This window comes from Homalodisca vitripennis, chromosome 6 (genome assembly GCF_021130785.1).
Source record: "Homalodisca vitripennis isolate AUS2020 chromosome 6, UT_GWSS_2.1, whole genome shotgun sequence".
Classification (NCBI taxonomy): domain Eukaryota; kingdom Metazoa; phylum Arthropoda; class Insecta; order Hemiptera; family Cicadellidae; genus Homalodisca; species Homalodisca vitripennis.
The window spans coordinates 146526961-146546410 of record NC_060212.1 but is presented as its reverse complement, the minus strand read 5'-3'; the positions used below and the strand labels follow the sequence as shown (position 1 = coordinate 146546410).

Below are 19450 nucleotides of genomic sequence, written 5' to 3'. Positions count from 1 at the left end.
ATTCAGACTTATTCATTAATTACTTGGGTAGTCTTATAGAATTAGCCAATTTTCTATATTGACAATATCTCATGATTGACAGGAGAATTTGGATGTTCCGAGGAGATGGCCAGTATCCTGTCCCTGTTGCAGGTGCAGAGTGTGTTCACCAAGCCAGGTGGTGGTGCCGCGGCAGTTAAAGCTCGTGTGGAGAGACGCAAGTTTGAGGTAATCTACCGAACCGTTCTTGGAACAAGAATTCTTTGAGTGTTGTGTTATGTCTGTTTCTGTAGTCTCAGGAAAGGCTGTTAACCAAAAGTATCTCTTCTGTGGATAGGGATAAAAAAATCTTGATTTTGAACTGTTTGAAAGCTCACTGCAATTTTTGCCTATTCAATTCAATGACCTTATCGCTTCTTTGTTGATAGTGTGCAGTCTATTTAGGCTTATGATTGTGGGGTGACTCCTCAGAGTGCTATCCTGTATCAAAGATAAATCTCCATGAGTACATGGTATGCTACTTTTCTACAACTGTGGTAATCTTATCACATAGCATAATTTAGCTTTGTACCAGTTCAACAATATTTGGAATCAGTTTGGTATCAAGAGTAAGCCCGAGGAGATTTTACTCTTTTCCTCTTGAGTGACATCAGGTAGAACTGAAGTTTTTGCATGTCTTCTATCAAGAATGAAACTGATTTATTTTCATTGAGTTTTTAGTACACTAGTCGTATGTTGTACTTAAAAATATGTAAGCATTTGTGTTTTCTTCTTCAGCTGTATTACCTTAGCAAAGTAAGAGGGTGGCATAAGTGTAAGCTGCAGTGTTACAGACCCTGATGTACTTAGGAAAGTCGTGTGAAAAGAATATACATCACTGGACCTAATACTGAATCTTGTGGTACACAATTTTTAGTATGAAGACATTTTGAATTTATTGGCTTACAAGTATACTTTACCTCTGGTCTTCTTGAACAAGCAGTGATGTTCACTCTATTCTAAGATCAATACAATCTGTTAAAATTATTGTAGTTTTTACTGCTTTTCTACCTGGCAATTATTTCATTGAATTTGAGGTGCTTGTAGGTGTGTGAGTCCAAGTAACATCTCCTGGCATGGTCTTGACAAGGCTTGAGGTATTGCGTATACAGCTGCTCTAAATGTATGTTCAGTGATGATGCAGAAATAATTGTTCAACAATTTCCTGTGAGATGTTGAGCCTTCCTTCTGGTGTATAACCAGCTGAATCTTCTGTTGTCCTTTTTCACCTCTATTTGGTACTTTTTTACTCTTTATAATATCCCGTATGGCTTTTGATTTTTTCTTTGCCCTGAAATTTATGTTGATTGGGGTGTCTTGTTGTATTTCTCTCAGTCAGAGTTTACTTCTTATGTGGCATGGCTTTTTAATGTTTTTTTTTCTTAATCGTTTTGTGTATCCACAACAATTGATGAGGTTTTTTCCCCTCAGTAGCCCTCATATAAATAATTTCAGCAGTGCTTTTTGCAGAATATTATATTGTAAATAATTTAATGTAGTACTCTATTCTCAACAACGTGTATGTTTCAATCTGTAATAAAAAATCCTTTCATATATAATAATCTATAGAAAATTGTTCTTGTTCTCCCTCTCTTTGTCAGTGTCTTGATCACATGCTCTTGTAGAATTAATTTGTAATATAAATTAAAATTATATTGTCATAATATTAGACTCTGTATTGCTTTAGTGACAGCTTAGATTGAAATGTTTATGATGCATACAGAAAGAAAACAGCTACTCTATTTCATATCTCTTAAATATTGTAATGGTTTCAGAAACTATTTACTTCAAAGTTGGAATATGTCTACAGGCTGTGTATAGTTTTAGTTTAGTCAGGTTTAATGCAGAAAATATTAAAAAAGGAGTATAAATGAAGCTAATTTGTTCAAACTGAGAGCTGACTGTATCAGTGGTTGTTCTGACATTTGTTTGTATGAACAGTACTAAACTATAAACCAGTTTACTCTCATAGCCATTTAGATGATTACCCTTTTGAAAATACAATATATTTTTATCAAAGCCTCTTTAGTATTCCCTGAGTTTATTATCACTGCTTTTGAATAAAAGTTGATTATGATAAAACAGTACATATTTTTATAATCCTGAAAGATATTTTGAAACGTAAGTAATTTAAAATGAGAGATTTTGCAGAAGTTTATAATAATAGATAACGTAGAAACTGTGTAAGATTTAGCATTGTGTTGTTTTAAACATTGTTATGTCAATGTTCCAGTAGTTATTGTCCATTGATGTGCCTTGCAGGTAGCAGAGGGTGACCTGCTTACGATGCTGAACGTGTACACAGCGTATAGGAGTAGTGTAGCGCGACAGGAAAGCTCCAGCCGGGCCTGGTGTCACAAACACTTCATCAACCACAAGGCCATGAAGAGAGTCTCCGAGATACGGACACACATGTTGAGCCTGCTGGAAAAGCTTGGTGTTCCTGCCGTATCTTCTAATGGTGGGTGAAAGTGACAAGTAGTTTGTTATTACGAGGAAACTCTTACTATTTTTAACCTTTTTAATTTTAACTTTTCAATCTTCAGATAGAGTCAGTATCGCAATGTCTGACTTTGTAAATATTTGTGTTGTACTTTTTTGAATAATTTCTAAATTTAATAAATTTAAAAATAATAATAAAAAATTTAATAATAATAAATTTAAATAATAATTTAATTTAATTTTTTTTTATGTTTATCTGTGGTAAACATGCTTGTAATATACATTAAAAAGGTTTTTTGCTCTCAATTTCATCAATGTATTTGGTCTAATATGTAATATTTAGAGCATTGGATAAGACTTACATAGTTCTTGAAAAATGAAACAGTACTAGTGGTTTAAGATACTGTGCCCCTACAAAGAGTTTAAATGTCTGTTATATACAGTATAAAGTCCCACATTTTCAGGTCAGGTATTGATATTTCCACTTTTACTTCTCATTGAAATCATGTTTTGCTTTACGATGTTTTAACATTGTACTCTGCATCTTAGGTTGTTCTGAACAAGTAGAAATGTATTAAGTTTAGGGCTTTTCTACTTGACTTAATACATTGTATCTTAGTGAACAATTACTACTAAAATTAGGAAGTTTATTACTTAATCCACACTCTTTATCATCTTGTTACACGACAGAAGAACATATTCTGAGTAAAAGTGGGAAGTGACAGCATTAGATTTTATCGTCACAGCTCCCAATTTCAATTAAGTAATTTTGTATTATAAATATCGTAGACTTGCCAGAACATACTGAATACCTTTGTAGTTTGTGGAGAGGAATATTATATTGGATTTTGTGGGATTGGCACCCCTGAATAGTCCTGTCATGAGTTGTTTTATACACTGATTAAATCAATGGTAGTTTTATTATTATTGTATTCGACAGACTCCTGTTATGTGTTTGTGTGCATACGTTGTGGGCATGAAGTGCCTTTCCTTAGATCTCTCCTACAAGGGAGATATTATATCAGCTGTGGCTGGATTCATGCTTTAGGTAGACTGCAGATATCATTTGATAAAAAGTGAACAAAATATATTTATGCAAGGGTACTTCTTTCTGGCTATCAAGGACAATGAGAGGGGTTATACCTTGATTGTATTGGTTACATAGAAGATAAATCATTATTTATATGGATGGGGTGTGCTAATTTCCTACACTACAGTAGAAGGCACGAAAGAGTGCAGTTGGCGGTGACCAATAAAATGGACAGGCCCGCTCGACGTTGCCGCAAGACACTACAACTATCGCCCGGCACAAGGTTTCAACGGGGAACAAAATTGGCAACGCCGCTCAGTCCTCATTGGCTACCCCAAGGTCACGCACCAAATAGGCTCCTCCCTCAACTGCACTCTCTGGTGACTCCTACTGTAGGGCTATGCGGTGTAACTTTGTTTGTTACCATTTAGGTATTTACTACCTGAGCCTCTTACTCTACAGAGGGCAGTCCGAGCACTTACTGTTTCCGTGCCTCAAGTTATAGCATTGGATGAGTTATCTCTTGTGTAACTAATACAATCAAACCTTACATTATCCATGGAGCGCCAAGGGCTCTTTGTTGGTCAACTAAGTACCAGCAATTTGGAAACTTCTCTTTCTGCCCTTCAAATTGTAACATGGATAAGACGCAACCTACAATTAAATGCTTACCTGTATCCAACTCCATTGATTCGTTCTTTTGTTTGTAAAATATCAACACTGGAAAATCTGCTGCATCGAAGGCTGAGCCATCTGCAGCAATCAAGGTTTCTGTGTGGAATTCCATTTTAATTGATTGAAACCTTCACAAAATAAATAAATGTTAATTGGTAATAAATTTTAGAACAAATTTCTTCCATCTGTAAAAATATTAACCCTGAAAACCCACACATTATGGTGGGTTTGTCGAGAACTTATACCATCTGTGGTAATCTGCAACATGTTTTTGTGACGCATTTATTTACTAGTGATTAAAATTCTTGTGAAATAAATCTTGAGTTTTCAATAATTGTTTTATTACACTTCAGAGTTGAATGGGTATATTCAGGTGAAACTATTTCTTCTGCTAGTTTCTTAACAAAATTTCAGAATCAGTACTGGGGAATCCTGTTATAGGAGACAGCGGTAAAGTGCGCCGATGCATCACTGCCGGATTCTTCCCGAACGCAGCGTACCTGCACCACTCCGGAGTGTACAAGACTCTGCGTGGGGATATGGTGCTACATGTGCATCCCACATCTGTGCTCTACACCCTCGAGCAGCCACAATGGTGAGTATGGTATAACATCTCACAATTTATCCGTTAGAAACGTAAGAGTTCAATTTTACAAATCCAAGAAATTTCACTGTTTCATACTGATAGTGAAAAAATGTAACAAAAATGTATTATAAATCTATGCAGAGTTATATTTTTAAAGTGAACGATTGAATGGAAATCATTGTGTTGCTGACTGTGTGATATTTTTCAGCCTAAAATTACATTCATGACAACAAATTGAACGACAAAAACTTTAACCCATATTTTCCAAAAATTAAAGATAAAATCCACTCATTGAAATTTGTTAGGCTTGTACAAAAAATTAACAACTTCAGATGTTGATAGCCATTTGCTGAAGGTTAACTGAATGAAATTAGTGTAGACCAATTTCCACTGTACATATCTTAGGTAGTTTCATTTAAAATGTTTCAATGGCCATTGGCAACAGAGGCAGTCCATCCATTTGCTCGGAATTTTAACCACAGAGACCCTGCATTCTGATTGTAATAGCATATTTATAAATTCAGTTTCAAATACCAAATTCTTCCATCGTTTAGGCACCACACAAAGCTGGTTGGCAATCTGTACAAGATTCCACGTCATCCAAAGGAAAAACTCTGGTCCTTATAGTATCTGAGTAGCTTTAAGGAGCACACCATTAGCCCTTGTTTAAAGTATCTAAACCATAATATTTGTCATATAAGGGAGTTCTGTGCAGAACAAAATTCATAAAGATTGCGATAATGGACTTTTATGAGCAGAAGATGGCTCTCAACCGTGAAATTAGCTGTATTCTTTTATTAATTTTGAAAACTATTGTAGTCACAAATTTAATGTGCACAGCTTTGTTGCACAGAATTAAAACTGGAAATGAAGCCTGTGCCGTCCTAAAACTTAAATCTGTAGCTCTTACTTTAATTCTCTATGGCTTCGAGAAGATTGTGCTCTTCGAATGTTTCCACTTATAAAGTTGTTAATGATAACATCTTGAATTTTCTTCTTCAATATAAAATTTTATGACAGATGAAACACAACATCTATACTACCCCTCTCTTCAGTCCTGCAGGTAGGTCAGCAACCTGTGGCTTTATAAAATAGTAGCAGTTACCTGAGGCTTCACACGTAATTTCGTAGGCTTTGCATGTGTATGAGCACTTCTGGTTCAAGTGACTTATATTTCTGACGCCAATATTTTGTTTGCCTTGTTACTACGGTAACAAAATATGTCAAAAAGTGTTATTTATGGTGATTGTAATTTTACTCCAGTCTTAGTTTTTTTTTGTGCAATAGTTGATTTTAACTTGTTTCTCTGATAGGTATACATACACAGGTCTGAGAAGTCTACTTCGGTTATAAAGCATCTAATTTCGGCCATTGTAATTTAGTTCCGGTCTAAAATATTTCTGGTACAACAATTGAGTTTGTTCTGTTGCCCTGATCAAGAAGATTTATAGATAAGGAGGTCTGAGGAGCCTACTTCTTTCAAAAGACAACTAAAATTTTATAACAGTCTCTAAATTTATAATAAAAGTTAGGTATTAACTTTGTCTTTGATGTCTGCATTACAGTACTAACCAAGCACTGCATACTTAATCCTTCCCATGCGTATTATGGGAAATTTCATAATTTAAGTTTTTATTTTTGTCCTGAATTGTACATTGTAGTAGTTTGTAAAATCAGTGATAGGATGCACTAGAGTATTAGCTGAATGTCATACAACACCTGTGTTCCTTTTACTGTTCCTGGTTTTCTGTTATTGATCCATGTAACTACCGACCGCTCCTTTGGACTTGACGCTGGTGCGTTTGACAGGATTTTCCATACAGGATTGATTGGTTCAAAATCTTGAGGCCGGTGTGTAAGCTTTGTTCCTGTGTAATGTTTTACGACTAATGAGTTTATTTATTTGAAATAGTGATTGTATCTGTGCTTGCAGTGAATTCTTTTTAGTTTTATATTAAATTAATTATAAAATATATACAAAAATGTAAAATTCATTTAAAAAAATTGAAGTTTTATATTATTTTGCCCTACTAGAACTTCAGAAACCTAAATTCAAATAGAACTTTAACTAAAAAAAAGACTTTTTATTGTATTAGCACACTATGGGGGAGTACAAAAATATAGTTTTACTGAAACTTTTTATTTCTTATCTGGATATTTTCTTACTCTGTACTCAAAGGTGGTTGCAGAAAATGTTGAAACAAGAAGTGTTGTAACTATCAAGCTTACTTTATCCTTTCTAAACTATAAATGTGAACAAATTGAAATAATGTTGTTTACATTAATTAAACATATGGTTGTGCTGTCATATAATCAATCCAGTAGTTTTTTACGTGTTGAGTAAAACATACAAATAGAGAAATACTATTACATTTTTATATAATAGACACTTAGTTCAGACTTGTGTATTAATTAGATACTGTATATTTTCTATGTTTTGTCTTTATGTAATCTATAAAAAGATATCTTATCTTATCCAATGCTGAAACAACCTAAATAGAAATTATGAATATTTTACACTTTAGTATTAAAATGTATGTATTAATGTAAAATCAGGCTATGACATGACATTTTTTTTATTTAACCTTTGCTTTTTTAAATTAAAAATTAAGATTTGAATAAGATTTCCAATTTTAAGCAATGATTTAGCAGAGTAATGCTATCTACATATCACCTTACAGCACAACTGCTACACATTAACCGTATGTGTGCAGTATCCAGTAAAGTAAGTGATTTTATATTGGTTTCTCGGATAAAAATGTTATTTTTAGCTAACATGCAGAATTTCTTTCAATCTTAGACAATACCAGCTAACACGTGCATAAAGATAGACTGCTAATTTTTATAGCAAGAATAAAATAGTTAGTTTAAAATTTTTATTTTTAAGAATGCTTTAGAAGAATTTTGAGAGAAGGAGATATTTGTATTGATGTTTTAAAATATTTACTTAATCAGATACAGGTTATTTATTAATAGTTCTTTGCTGCATATAAAAATGTGCAATGTTCATTATTACTAATTCAGTACCTGTTGACACGTTTAGGGTGCTGTTCTGTGAGATTCTCCAGACTGATCGGACCTACATGAGGGAGTTGACCGTTATCGAGCCAGAGTGGTTGGAAGAGCTTGCCCCTCATTTTTACCAAAAATCATTTGAAAATGAGAGATAGAAAAGATACAGAAACAAGATTGTATTATATTTGTAAATATACTTTTCACAAATTTCACTTTTTTATTCACCTTTTATTAAGATTTTAAGAATAATAAATCTCAACTGAGGTTCCTTGCAAAACTTCAAATCTATTTAATTCTATAGATATCCTGTGGACAGATAAGACGCACAGAAAATCATACAGAAATTTGTACTCACATCCCCCTTCCTCTGCAAACAAAAGATGTCAGCCTACTGCGTGACATGATTCAATGGTTGAACATGCACTATCATAGAACTCATTCTTGTCTATATAGAACAAAGTTTCATGCTAAATATGCTATAGTTAATAATAAAATTTCTTTTCTGTCTTCGGCTCTTACTTCTGTGGTTATATTCTTGGATAATTGTGCAAATATGAGATGTCTCTAATAATATGAGATGAAATATAGACATCTGCACTTAGAAACTCATCATTTGATTACTTAAAAATTTGTTTGTATTATTTATTTATTTATGGTCATGCTGCTGTGGGTTTCATAGAACTGCCAATATATTTCATTCTAGATATGGTGTACAAAACAACAAATAGAGAGATCTGTTCAAAACCTGTGATAGGAAAAGTTAATTAACAATGCATCTTGTCTATATCCTTCAATTCACCAAAGTTCTCTTCCTCTTTTTATGTAGCAGCAACTGTGATTTTTCCTGATCATAATAAAATAAGACTTTTCATTGTTAAATGAAATAAACTTAACTTATAACTCGAGTGGACAATGTTTAAAAAAACAAAACACTTATACTATTTATATATCAATATGTGTTTATTTACGTGATTCAGTCTATGTACAATACATTATGTGAGTTACAAGAATATACACTAGCTCGTCAGCTGGGGTTATACATATTGCATGCTTCTATATCAATGTTCATATAGGCCATCATCAGCTCCTACCAACTGTATATAAATATTTTACAGATATACTTGTCTTATTTACAGTGATACTTTGGTTATAAAATACCTCAATGTAACTTTCTACATTTTCATACAAAACACAGTCAGGTAAAAGGAGAAACAGATTTCATAGTTGTTGTTTAGATATTTACTAAGCAAACAAACATTACTTGTTCAAAAATTCAATACACATAAATTATAAACAATTTTTCAAAGTAATTCGTTATTTAGGTATGTTTGGCACAGCATTTAAACTGAAAAATGTAATAGACTACAAATGCATAACAGTGATGGGAAACACAGCCTGGTTTTTGTAGAAAAAGGTCGTTTTCAAATTACAAACACAATGATATACATCTGAGTGATAAAGTAATTTCTACGTTTTTATCTTGTCAACCATTCTGTTTAGGTTTAAATCTGGGTGACCAAAAACAACTGTACACTAATTTTGAATTTTTTATAACAAGAAAAACATTTGAGTAACACTTATGAATACAGTTCATAATTTACAAAAGAATGCTTATTAATACTGCACAAAAATTCAAATCGTGATACAAGTAACCACTAGTGATAAAAACCAGAAATAAGTGTTAATAGAAATAGCTTTATGCAGGACCACAATATACAAAAATGTTCTTTACAAAAAATATTACATACACAGATCAAAACTAGAGGTAACTTTTTTGAAACAATTACACTATAGTCTTAAGTTAAAGCTACTTTTCCAAACAACATTACAATAAATAACACGATTATGGCCAACGATCCACTCAATAGTACTGGGCTCTTTGAGAAAACAAACTCAAATTATATTCTTTTTGATATAAACTCTTTTTTATTATCACAGAAAGAAGGAAAAGTTACCTCTAGCGTGTGGCCTAAAATGTAGCACCATACATACATAGCCGCACCGGTACAATACTGTATAAATGCATATAGGAAACATCTTACATCTACTCTACAATACCTTCATCTTAATAAATTAAACCCACAATTAATTAAACTTAATAAAAAATGAGTTAAACAACACTCGCGTAAACTTATCCAAATAATAACAAATCTTTGATTATCCATAATTAATTATTATGCATCTATATATTATATAATAAAAAAGTGATCGTATGATAGTCTATCTGTACAACAACTTATGTTGGAATGAGCACCACTATATGGAGTCCGGGATGGTAACGACAACACTAGGCACTAGGGCAAGGCTTACTTACTGTACACGCGATAATACTACTATACGAGATGAGACATGTACTCAGATCCACGAAGGTACGAGGCTGGCCGACGCCAACACGCGAGTTGAGAGACAGTGGGGCCGAAGTGTTCATCACTCCGCCTCAGCCGCAGTCTCCAGTTGAGTTTCCGCTTCGCCGGATAGAGCATCAACAAACACCTACAACAGACATATTGGCAATTTACTACAGGTTGCGGGATAGCCTTCTGCAACATTAAAGCTCTGGTCAAAGATTGGGAAAAGAGAATAAGAAACATTAATATGGAGTAAAGCCTCAGGATTAAGACTATCCAAAATGTTTATCTCTCCTTACGTTAAAGGGTGGACAGCTTTCTTAGATCAGGAAAAGGAGGATATAAGACTAATATTAGGAATGTTGACAGGAAATGGCCCCCTAAGGAAACATCTAATGAAGGTAGGCCTTAGCCAGACTAACGATTGTAGACTCTGTGGAGAAGAGGAGGAATCAGCAGAGCACATTTGGTTAGATTGTCCTGCCATCTTAGAAACTCGGAAAAGATACCTGGGAGCATATCTCCTCAGCCCCAAGAATATCAGAGAACAGGAGCCCTCAAATCTGATTGGTTTTTGCAAAATCCTCCGACTTTGAGGACACAAAATTAAAGTAAGGGAGGTGCAAAGGTCCTTTTAGGACTAAGCGCGGGGACAAACTGTCCTTTTCCCTCAGGAAGGGGAGAAAAAAAACTATTGGTAACACCAGATATGAATGAAATGTTCATATTATCTACAAAGCCAGTTGATTATGATACTTTAAATGTACGTGTGTGTAAAGAAACATTATTTACAAAGGTCAATGGTGAGTGGTAAGAGGAAAATCCAAAAAAATTTGAGCTGAAATGCCTAAGTTTTAGAAAAGTTAAAAGTTCAAGAGTTGTAAGCTAGGTTGGAGGAGAAGCCAAGGTGACAGACTTTCAGGCTTACAATACGTGAATTCCAGAAATGTAGAGGTAACTGTTCAAGGTATCTTACAATGTGGAGGACTTCTAATTCTTAATATCAATTATGTTGAGAGTCTCAAGTATCAATTTGATAGTCAAAGATCGGAGATGTAGATGTGTGTCCCCCATATATAAAAATTAAGAGAAAGAAGTAGTATATATTTTCTAGGAGAGGCACTGAGTGAAGGAGTACAAGTTTTGGGAAGAGAAACAATAATCTCAATAAACCTTGTCGTTTTATTGATGGAACAACAAAAACCAACCATATTCTAAGAATCACACATAAAACACCCCCTCGTTTTGTAGGAGATGTTCATATGCAATTAATTGCTTATTCAGTTATAATTTACAAAATTGAATTTTTGTAAAATGTTATCTAACCTCTCTGACCTGCATTCTCCACATTTAAGCATCATCCATAAAGGGTGAAAGATTCGAAAATTATTTTTTTACACGCAGCCACACGTGTTCAGTAACACTACATTTATACGGTGATGGAAACAAATAAGCACTTATATAGGCAGTATCAATGTAGTTTCCACATTATGAATGTCAGGGATAGTATTCCCAAGAAAATAAAAATAATATGGAATTACTATTGAAATTGACCCTCTCCCGAGCATTCGCCATTTCGGGAAACTAGGCACTAAAATCCAATCTCCATAATCTGCATTGCCAACTCTCTGCTTTGTGCCATCAAGCGGTATTTTGAACTTCTAATGAAATAACCTATTTGCAGTAATGTTTTCCTTGTTTACTGAATGTAAATCGTTCTACTTGTGATATTAACTAGAATTAACATATAAAACTAATGCATCACTCCATTGACAGTGTGGCAGTTGTTTGTTATTCCTGTTCTGATTTGTGTTATTGCAACTTACTATAACTAATTACTACTGAAGACATTATTTTATGGTTTCATTACTAATTTGTTTGTTATGTGCTACAAAGATGGCAACTACAAAAATTTCGATGAAAATTCAAATGCCTATTTTATTAACTGAATCCTCATAAGATTATGATTAATTTTTATGATTATGTGTAACATAATAGTTTTGTTTGAATAGAATTGTTAAAATTAGAAAACTGTGAATAAGTGTATCACCACGGCAGAAGGGGTGAACTAATTCATCTCAGAAGTGTGCTGCCATTATTCGCCCAGGGGAGTGTTTATAGTTTTCAGTGAAGGTACTACCATTGGAACACATTTGGTGGTGTAAAATCTCAGTCCGTGAGTTACAATTGTTCCCAACATAACTGGAACTCCTGGTTCACAAGAAAACAGTGAGACTAGAATTTTCAGTATTTATACACCTACACCTGGTCAAAACTGTCAAAGAAATCGCTATTGTCCACAAAATAGAATCCAAATGTTACTGTACTCAAGAGTAAAATAGGCTATTTTTAAATGTATGTTTATTTTAAATATGCAGAAATGAAAAGGCTAGTCCAGTGAAACTTTTAACTTAGGGCCGTGACCAAATTTTATGTGTACACCTAAGCTGATGGAAGCTCAATAGAAGTACTTTAACAACGATAATCATTTGAATTTCATGCACTGGGCTATGTACAAGCAGATTAAAGAGACAATACTGCACTTAGAATCAAAAGTTTACAGATTATTAGAAAATGAGCTCTAACTAGAATGTTTCCATTCTTGCACAACATTTCGGGTTTTTTCATGTAAAAGTTTATAAAATTTGAACAAATCAAATTGTTGTGCCTTTCCCTCATTTAAAAGTAAGTGGACGCAGGTGACTCACCTCTGGCGTGGTCGGTACGTGGGTGGTCGTTGTCTCGGGCTCCTCTATACTGCAAACATGTTTGCTCATGCCAGCACATGCTGCGTCAATATCTACTGGAAAGCAAAGCATTTACTAGGCTACTGTGTCCAATGTGGTCTTTCAACAGGATTCGTAGGAGTGGCACAAAATAAGGTAAAAGCGGAACAAAAACAAAACACACTGTACCAAATATTTATAGACATGGGATGTGGAAAAACTTGATTATGCTTGTACTGGCTTATAGGAATAAAGCTACTGTTTTGGATTGAATAATTTGGTTATAACTATTTGACGTGATCAACAAAAACCTGTATTGCTTAAGGGGAATATCATGCTGGAAATTGGAGTGAAAAAAATATCAGAGTTAAGGTGTGCATACAATTTGAGAATTACATACAGCAATGTCTTGCATTATATAAAGAGTGCCTCTTTAAAAAATATTCATATTTTAGTCCAAACAAATTTTTTTTTGTCAAAATACGTGGGCTGAAATTACCTTTATTTGATTGGAGACGTAACACTTCTTCAGGACTTTACCACCTAACAATTTTAAAATTATTCAGTTTCTATATTAGTTGAATAATTATTATTTACAGCAGATTATCAATGACAATGTTTATAAAAGATTTTATACAATTTATAAAGAACTTTTATTAGGGTCTAGTTTTAATTTTCTCTGACAATGATTTACTGATTAGAAAAATAACACCATATTTTTAAAAGTGTTAATAAAGTATATGTTTATTGCATTGCATATTACACGTAAATGTAAAACCTAAGTATGAATATTTGTGTTTTAAAACACTCGTTCAAACCATTATGCCAATATACTCATATTTTAAAACATTAAATTTAGGTGGCTTTTAATATTGTTCATACTAATTTAATGATGAATGAATGAATGAATTAGTTACTAAATTAATGGGCTGTGTACGACGACCCGTGATAACGGAAAGGTCAGATGATGATGATGATGATGATGACTAATTTAATGGCATTTTATCTCATGTCTTGACAAGCTTACAGACACTATTAATGGGTTTCTAAAATTGGAAGCATTTGTAAAATTTGTTAAGAAAATCCACACACTCTTTGTTATAAAAAATCAATAATCAAGAAAATTGTATATACATATAAAAATCATGGTTATAAGGCAGAAACTCAGAATTAAAATGTATACAGGTTATAAAAATGTTTTAAGGCTTCAAACTAGAGATGTGCCAATAGAAGTTAAATACATGAAATACTAATTCATGCATTAAATCGCTTGTTGTAGTGATCTTGTAGATATAGTAAATCAGCACAAGGACAAGAAGATATATTAGTACTAAATATATCTCTTAGAAAGATGTGAAAAATGATTTATAATTTTAATAACTAACTATCACAAAATAAAAGTTGTTTTTCATAATCAGTGCGTGTTAATAAGGTTGATGTTCGACAAAAGTGTCAATTAATTGCTACATATCAATTTAACACCATTGACTTTTTAGTATACTTTTGCCGAGGTTTGTTTTCAAAAATATTGACACATCTCTGCTACATGTAACATTTAAAAGCTTGTTAAACTATAAATAGACCAATTGAAATAGGGAAAGTGCTGTACAGAATAGTGATGAGAAGGTTTTTGATTCCACTGTGATTTTTGGGGTTACGACAAGTAATCAATGTTTGTTCCATGGCCCCAGTCAGCTGTTATTCCCATAAAGATTATGCCCATCCTTAGGACACAACTGCTCGTTCCACATCAGGATTATAACTTTGCTTAAAATTATTAATGCCGCATTAAGTTTATTCGTTTTTACCATTATTGTTTGTTACGAATGACAAAGCGTCTTTGCTTTGGAGCACAATCGTTTTACTATGTCTAGTTCAGATTTTATGCTGCCGTTGCAAGATCGATTTGTTACAAAATTGTAGTAAAATTGTTTAGTGATATGGGTATTTAGTGAAAGATCTCTTGATGAAGAGAAAGAATGTTTACAACTGAAATTGGAACCAAAAACCTCAACTCATCATGACTATTAATCGATATGGTACAATATTTAAACCAAATCATCACTAATATAAAATACAATTTTTCAGTTTGATGTGGTACTTACTAGGGTCATGAGGACAATCTGCGGGCTGACGCTCGTACATGGCGTGTAGCTGCTCTCGAGACCGCTGTACCTCTTGTCGTAATCTCTCCCTTTCCTCGTCTCTGGCTGTCATTACATTCTGTAACAGAACAGTGTGTTGGTAATGGAACTCACTAGGGTCATGAGGACAATCTGCGGGCAAATGCTTGTACGTGGGCGTGTAGCTGCTCACATTTTGAATATCTAGCCACCAGGGTAACTTCCGTCATAAAGTAGATCCACACCATAATTCAACAGGAAACTAAGCATTTTGTAAATAAGTTGAGTTTTATTTTATAGTAAGTAAGAAAGAAGTAAAAAAATTGTAATAATTGCAGCTACCATTACCATTTATGCACTAGATACAATCCTGCATGATTCTTAAGAAGGAAATAACTATCTGCATGACTTTAGAATGATAGTGTAATTAAGGATAATGGGGTTAGAACTCCTCCCTTACTAGAAGCCATAAAATTAAAAAAATACTCATATAGCAGCCATTCAAGTGGTTTTTAATACAGTAATAAATATTTAAATTTGAATAAGGTTATGTAATTTATAAAGATTTATTCCATTTCCCCTACCCCTCAAAGCCAATTCCTACTTACACCATTGATTTAGAAAAAGTTGCAAATTAAAATACTTCAATCTATCCTTGTTCAAAAACAGTTCTCTTCACAAAGGTAACTTCATATACTGAAGTAAAAACTAATCAACTGTGTTATCTGTATTAAGAACAGCATATTTCGTTTCTTTTTATATCACGGTTACTCACTTACATTCAACACAATTTAACTTCTAATATAAATACACAAGTATAAATGTAAAAGCTATTTAGTCAATAGTCAATAGTTTTTGAAATTGTCATAAACTGGAAATTCCCCAGCATAAACAAACAAAAATTATTCATTAATTAAAATGTCAACTTGATTCCATTTGGTTTGTTAACTGCTGTTAAAAATGACAATAAAAACCCAGGTCTCAGAGAAGCCAGAGTACAAGGAAAGGCTACTAACCAGGAGCATTGACAACTGGGAGTTGAGTGTACTGGAGATGTGGTGCAGCTGATGTGCCGGCACGCCAGGAAACCGGTGCCGTGTACCGTCCGGCCCGGCACTGGCACTGGCACTCACTGCCTCCTCTTCAGTCACTCTTAATGCTTCGTTCACCACAGACCACAACTTGTTGGCTGCAAAACCACACAATGTCAGTACATTGCGTACTGTAATAACAATTATTGCAGTTGGTTTCAGAGAAACACGTCATAGTTTTAAGTTTTAAGTCTTTTCATGGCTTTCATTTGAAACTTTTAAAGGAAATGCTAACAATATTTGTTATATTTCTGTATTCACTTTGGCTGAATAAACGAACATAAATATTTCCTTATTAAAAGGTTGTTATTGTGGAGGACATTCCATATTAACACAAACAACTTATAAGCACTGTATATATTTTTTTAATTTCTCAATATAGCGAAATATAACTAAATTTTTTACAAATTCGGATTGGTAGAAAGAGAACAAATTGCAAACTCATTTTTATCGCACATATAATATATTTTAATAATGTATGCAGGTGTTAATCAGTGTAATGTTTAAATGTTGCAAGGGAAATATGTTTGAATAAATTAATAAGAAGCTATAGTCATCCAACTAGTTGATATTTATCCTAAATAATGTTAAATTTATCTGAAAATGTAAGCTTTTACATTACATATCATAATAAGAACATAATAGTTTTTATTACAAATCATAATACTTCAATGGGTGTTTTAAGTTTTGTAGTAACTGGTCCACAAAAATCTAAATGTTCAGCTGCAGAGTAAAAACAACACAAAAGGTCTGATGTCAACAGGTTCTTTTCATTAATGTCTTTATTACTAATACAACTGTTTAACACTATTACTATGGTACCAATAATGTGTTTGTTAATAAAATCTCACATTCTATAGTAAACATCACTAGAAGACATCACACAGTCAACAATAAGAATTTAGATACAATATTTCACTTTTAATTACTACTTTTACTTCACTTTTTTCTTACTTTTTAATACTCGTAATTAAGGTAAATCCAGCTATATTTAGAAATGTAAATTTTTATTTATGTTGGTTAAACTAATTTTTTTACTCACTGCTGAAATAAAAGTATCTGAACAAATTTATATTATTGTGTTATCTCGGCCCTATTAGAATAACACACTCAAATTGTGGTGGTAACAGTAGATAAGTAGGCTCATACCTTGCGTGACGGCAGCTAGCAAGATCTCAGCAGCTTCCTTGTCCCCACTAGGCTCAGCTGCCAACTCTGCGATGTTGTCGTAGTCATCACGTGGCACACTCGCAGGATATCTGCTACCAACCGCTTCTTTTCCTCCAGCGCTTCCCGGATTACCTCGTCTGTTCGCCTCAGTTTCTCTGCAATCTTAATTTATTGTAAAATACAGAAACAATTAATCAGCTGAAACAGAGTAGTGATACACAGCTATATTCACTGATCTACTTGAAATTTAAGGTAAGTTAATTTAAGAACTTCATAGTAATCTTGATAGTGCGGTAAAACTTGACCAAATGTATAAAAATTACAACAACCCCAAAAGTAAAACACCAATTACACCCAGAAATGCATTAGTTTTAAAAGTTACAAAACATGTTTTGAAGAGATATTTTTGTAATCTTTGTTTTATCCGTAATCTTTGCATCTTTAAGTTGTCCGGTTCACACCATGTCACCATATTGTTGACTCCAGAACTCTATTTTGTTTATTCTATTTGTGAAGAGTCCAGCTAAGTGAGTCTATTTATAAAGCTAAGCTGGGGAGGCTAAAGCTCAACCTATCAGAGATCAATAAAGACTCCTTTAGTACAGACTGCCAATCTTTTGATAATCTAATAATGTCTTCTTTGTTGAAGATGTTTTCTTTATTTATAACTTTAAAGATATTAATTATTACCCATAGACATTAAAACTTTAGCAAAATTAAAAGTACTAGCTAAAATACCATAATGTGTACACATTATTGATATTTCTTAAACATTTTCAAATAGGTATTCACTACAGCAATACCTAGAGGTGTGAGAACTGGCTCGGCGGTGAGAACAGGGCTCTGGCAGACAAGCACTTCTGTGGGCTCAATGAGAGAATTTTCGGCTGTGGTCTGACGCAGTGGCTCGGCAACCCGGCGAACTGGACTGGGACTCAGCCCCTCACCTACATCACACAACAGAAGTTTTTCAATAGCTGATATGAAAAATAGCTCCATAAAAAATATAACATTTTTCAAAAAAAAGACTAAACTTAATATGGCAAGAGAATTGTATTCAATTCTCTAACAAAATTGTATTCTTCCAAAAATGTATATATGTTATTTCTTATTACAGTTCCCATGATGAGAAATCAGCAAATAATTGTTGTGGCAAATTGGTACCACTCACCCATCTTCCTAACGATGGGCTCTGGAGTGTCAGGCAGGGGGGTGGTGGAGGAGGGGGAGGCGTGGGGTGTGCTCTCCCCTGACAGTAGAGGGGTGGGAGTGGTGGGTGTGAGTCCTCAGCTCCGTTGGCTCTGGGCGGAGATAACAGGTCACTGCCGCTGGTGGCCGAGTCCTCCAAACTGCAACAAATTTTTAGTGCTCAGACTCAAGACACACTAGAAAGAGGCATTACTTGAAAAATAATATTATGAATAACCCAGGTGGATGAATTAGGTATAAGCCATGAGCAGTTCAGAAACTTCTTGTACTATGAATATCCCAATGGAATAACGATAACAAAAAACTTCAAAAATTGTGTTTCCTTGATACAAAAATGTTTTTGTTTTATTTTCTCTGAATCTCAAATATTCAGTTCTCCATCAACTAAATCTTGAAAATTGCTCGTAACAATTTATATATATATATATATATATATATATATATATATATATATCCTACACTACAATAACTATGGTCTGTTGCTATTTTTCAAAATTAAATAGTGAAGTGGAGAATATTAGACTAATACTAACCTAAAACTAGATAATGCACCTAACCTAATAGCCTAGTATCAACTCCTACTACAAATTAAAGGCAATTAAGTTGATAAGATTAATTTTGAGAACATAAATTCAATAAAAAAAGGTTTAACAGTTGGTGAATTTTAATGTGTGTTTTATTTAAAAATACCAAACTCATATTCTAAAGCTTACAATTACATTTAATATAAATGTATTATAAGTATTAAGAGACTATAAATTAATTTGAAGTTTTAAAACAAAAATGTGTAAATTATTGATCATGATCAATGAGATAAAGCCAATAGTTATATTTGCAACAAATATTTGTATAAAATATATTTTTTTGTACGATAAGAATTTATTTTGATCTAGATTGAATATACTTATATCAAAGTTAAATTTGTTTAATACTTTTGGCTACAAAAAGGTTTTGAACTTCAAACATATTTCTGGACAGTATCAAAACAAACAATAATATTAATTATAAATTAAGAAT

The 19450-nt window shown here is 33.2% G+C and overlaps 3 protein-coding genes and 1 long non-coding RNA gene across 13 annotated transcripts in view; 1 reads left to right on the top strand and 3 right to left on the bottom strand.

Annotated features, from left to right (window-relative positions):
• Positions 1-7986, top strand: part of LOC124364990 (probable ATP-dependent RNA helicase DHX35) — a 31358-nt gene extending 23372 nt beyond the window's left edge. The window contains exons 10-13 of the mRNA XM_046820862.1: positions 83-207; positions 2281-2479; positions 4607-4760; positions 7795-7986. Of these exons, the coding sequence (XP_046676818.1) occupies positions 83-207; positions 2281-2479; positions 4607-4760; positions 7795-7921 (605 nt within the window). The 3' untranslated portion in view covers positions 7922-7986. The remainder of the gene's footprint in view (positions 1-82; positions 208-2280; positions 2480-4606; positions 4761-7794) is intronic.
• LOC124364989 (rho guanine nucleotide exchange factor 11-like) overlaps positions 1-19450 on the bottom strand; it is a 770637-nt gene that overhangs the window by 129963 nt on the left and 621224 nt on the right. The window contains exon 31 of one of the 10 annotated variants that reach the window (XM_046820861.1): positions 18445-18573. The exons of the other annotated variants lie outside the window; for them this stretch is intronic. The gene's annotated coding sequence lies outside the window, so the exon portion shown is untranslated. Of the gene's footprint in view, positions 1-18444; positions 18574-19450 lie in introns of those variants that run through there. 10 annotated transcript variants of the gene reach the window in all.
• LOC124364995 lies at positions 9301-16001 on the bottom strand. Its single transcript, XR_006922687.1, has 3 exons — positions 15980-16001; positions 14946-15063; positions 9301-10259 (listed from the first exon to the last, which is right to left on the bottom strand). It is a non-coding gene; the product is annotated as an uncharacterized LOC124364995 (long non-coding RNA).
• Positions 16016-18535, bottom strand: LOC124364994. The gene is made up of 4 exons (XM_046820867.1): positions 18396-18535; positions 18028-18171; positions 17204-17379; positions 16016-16152 (listed from the first exon to the last, which is right to left on the bottom strand). The coding sequence occupies exons 1-3, from the start codon at positions 18397-18399 to the stop codon at positions 17219-17221; spliced, it is 309 nt and encodes a 102-aa protein (XP_046676823.1). The 5' UTR covers positions 18400-18535; the 3' UTR covers positions 16016-16152; positions 17204-17218.

Bases quoted from the DNA above. Each gene is read 5' to 3' on its own strand.
- LOC124364994 (XM_046820867.1), bottom strand. The intron at 17,380-18,027 runs GTATTGCTGTAG...TTAAGATTGCAG, and splicing joins GCCAGTTCTCACACCTCTAG to AGAAACTGAGGCGAACAGAC.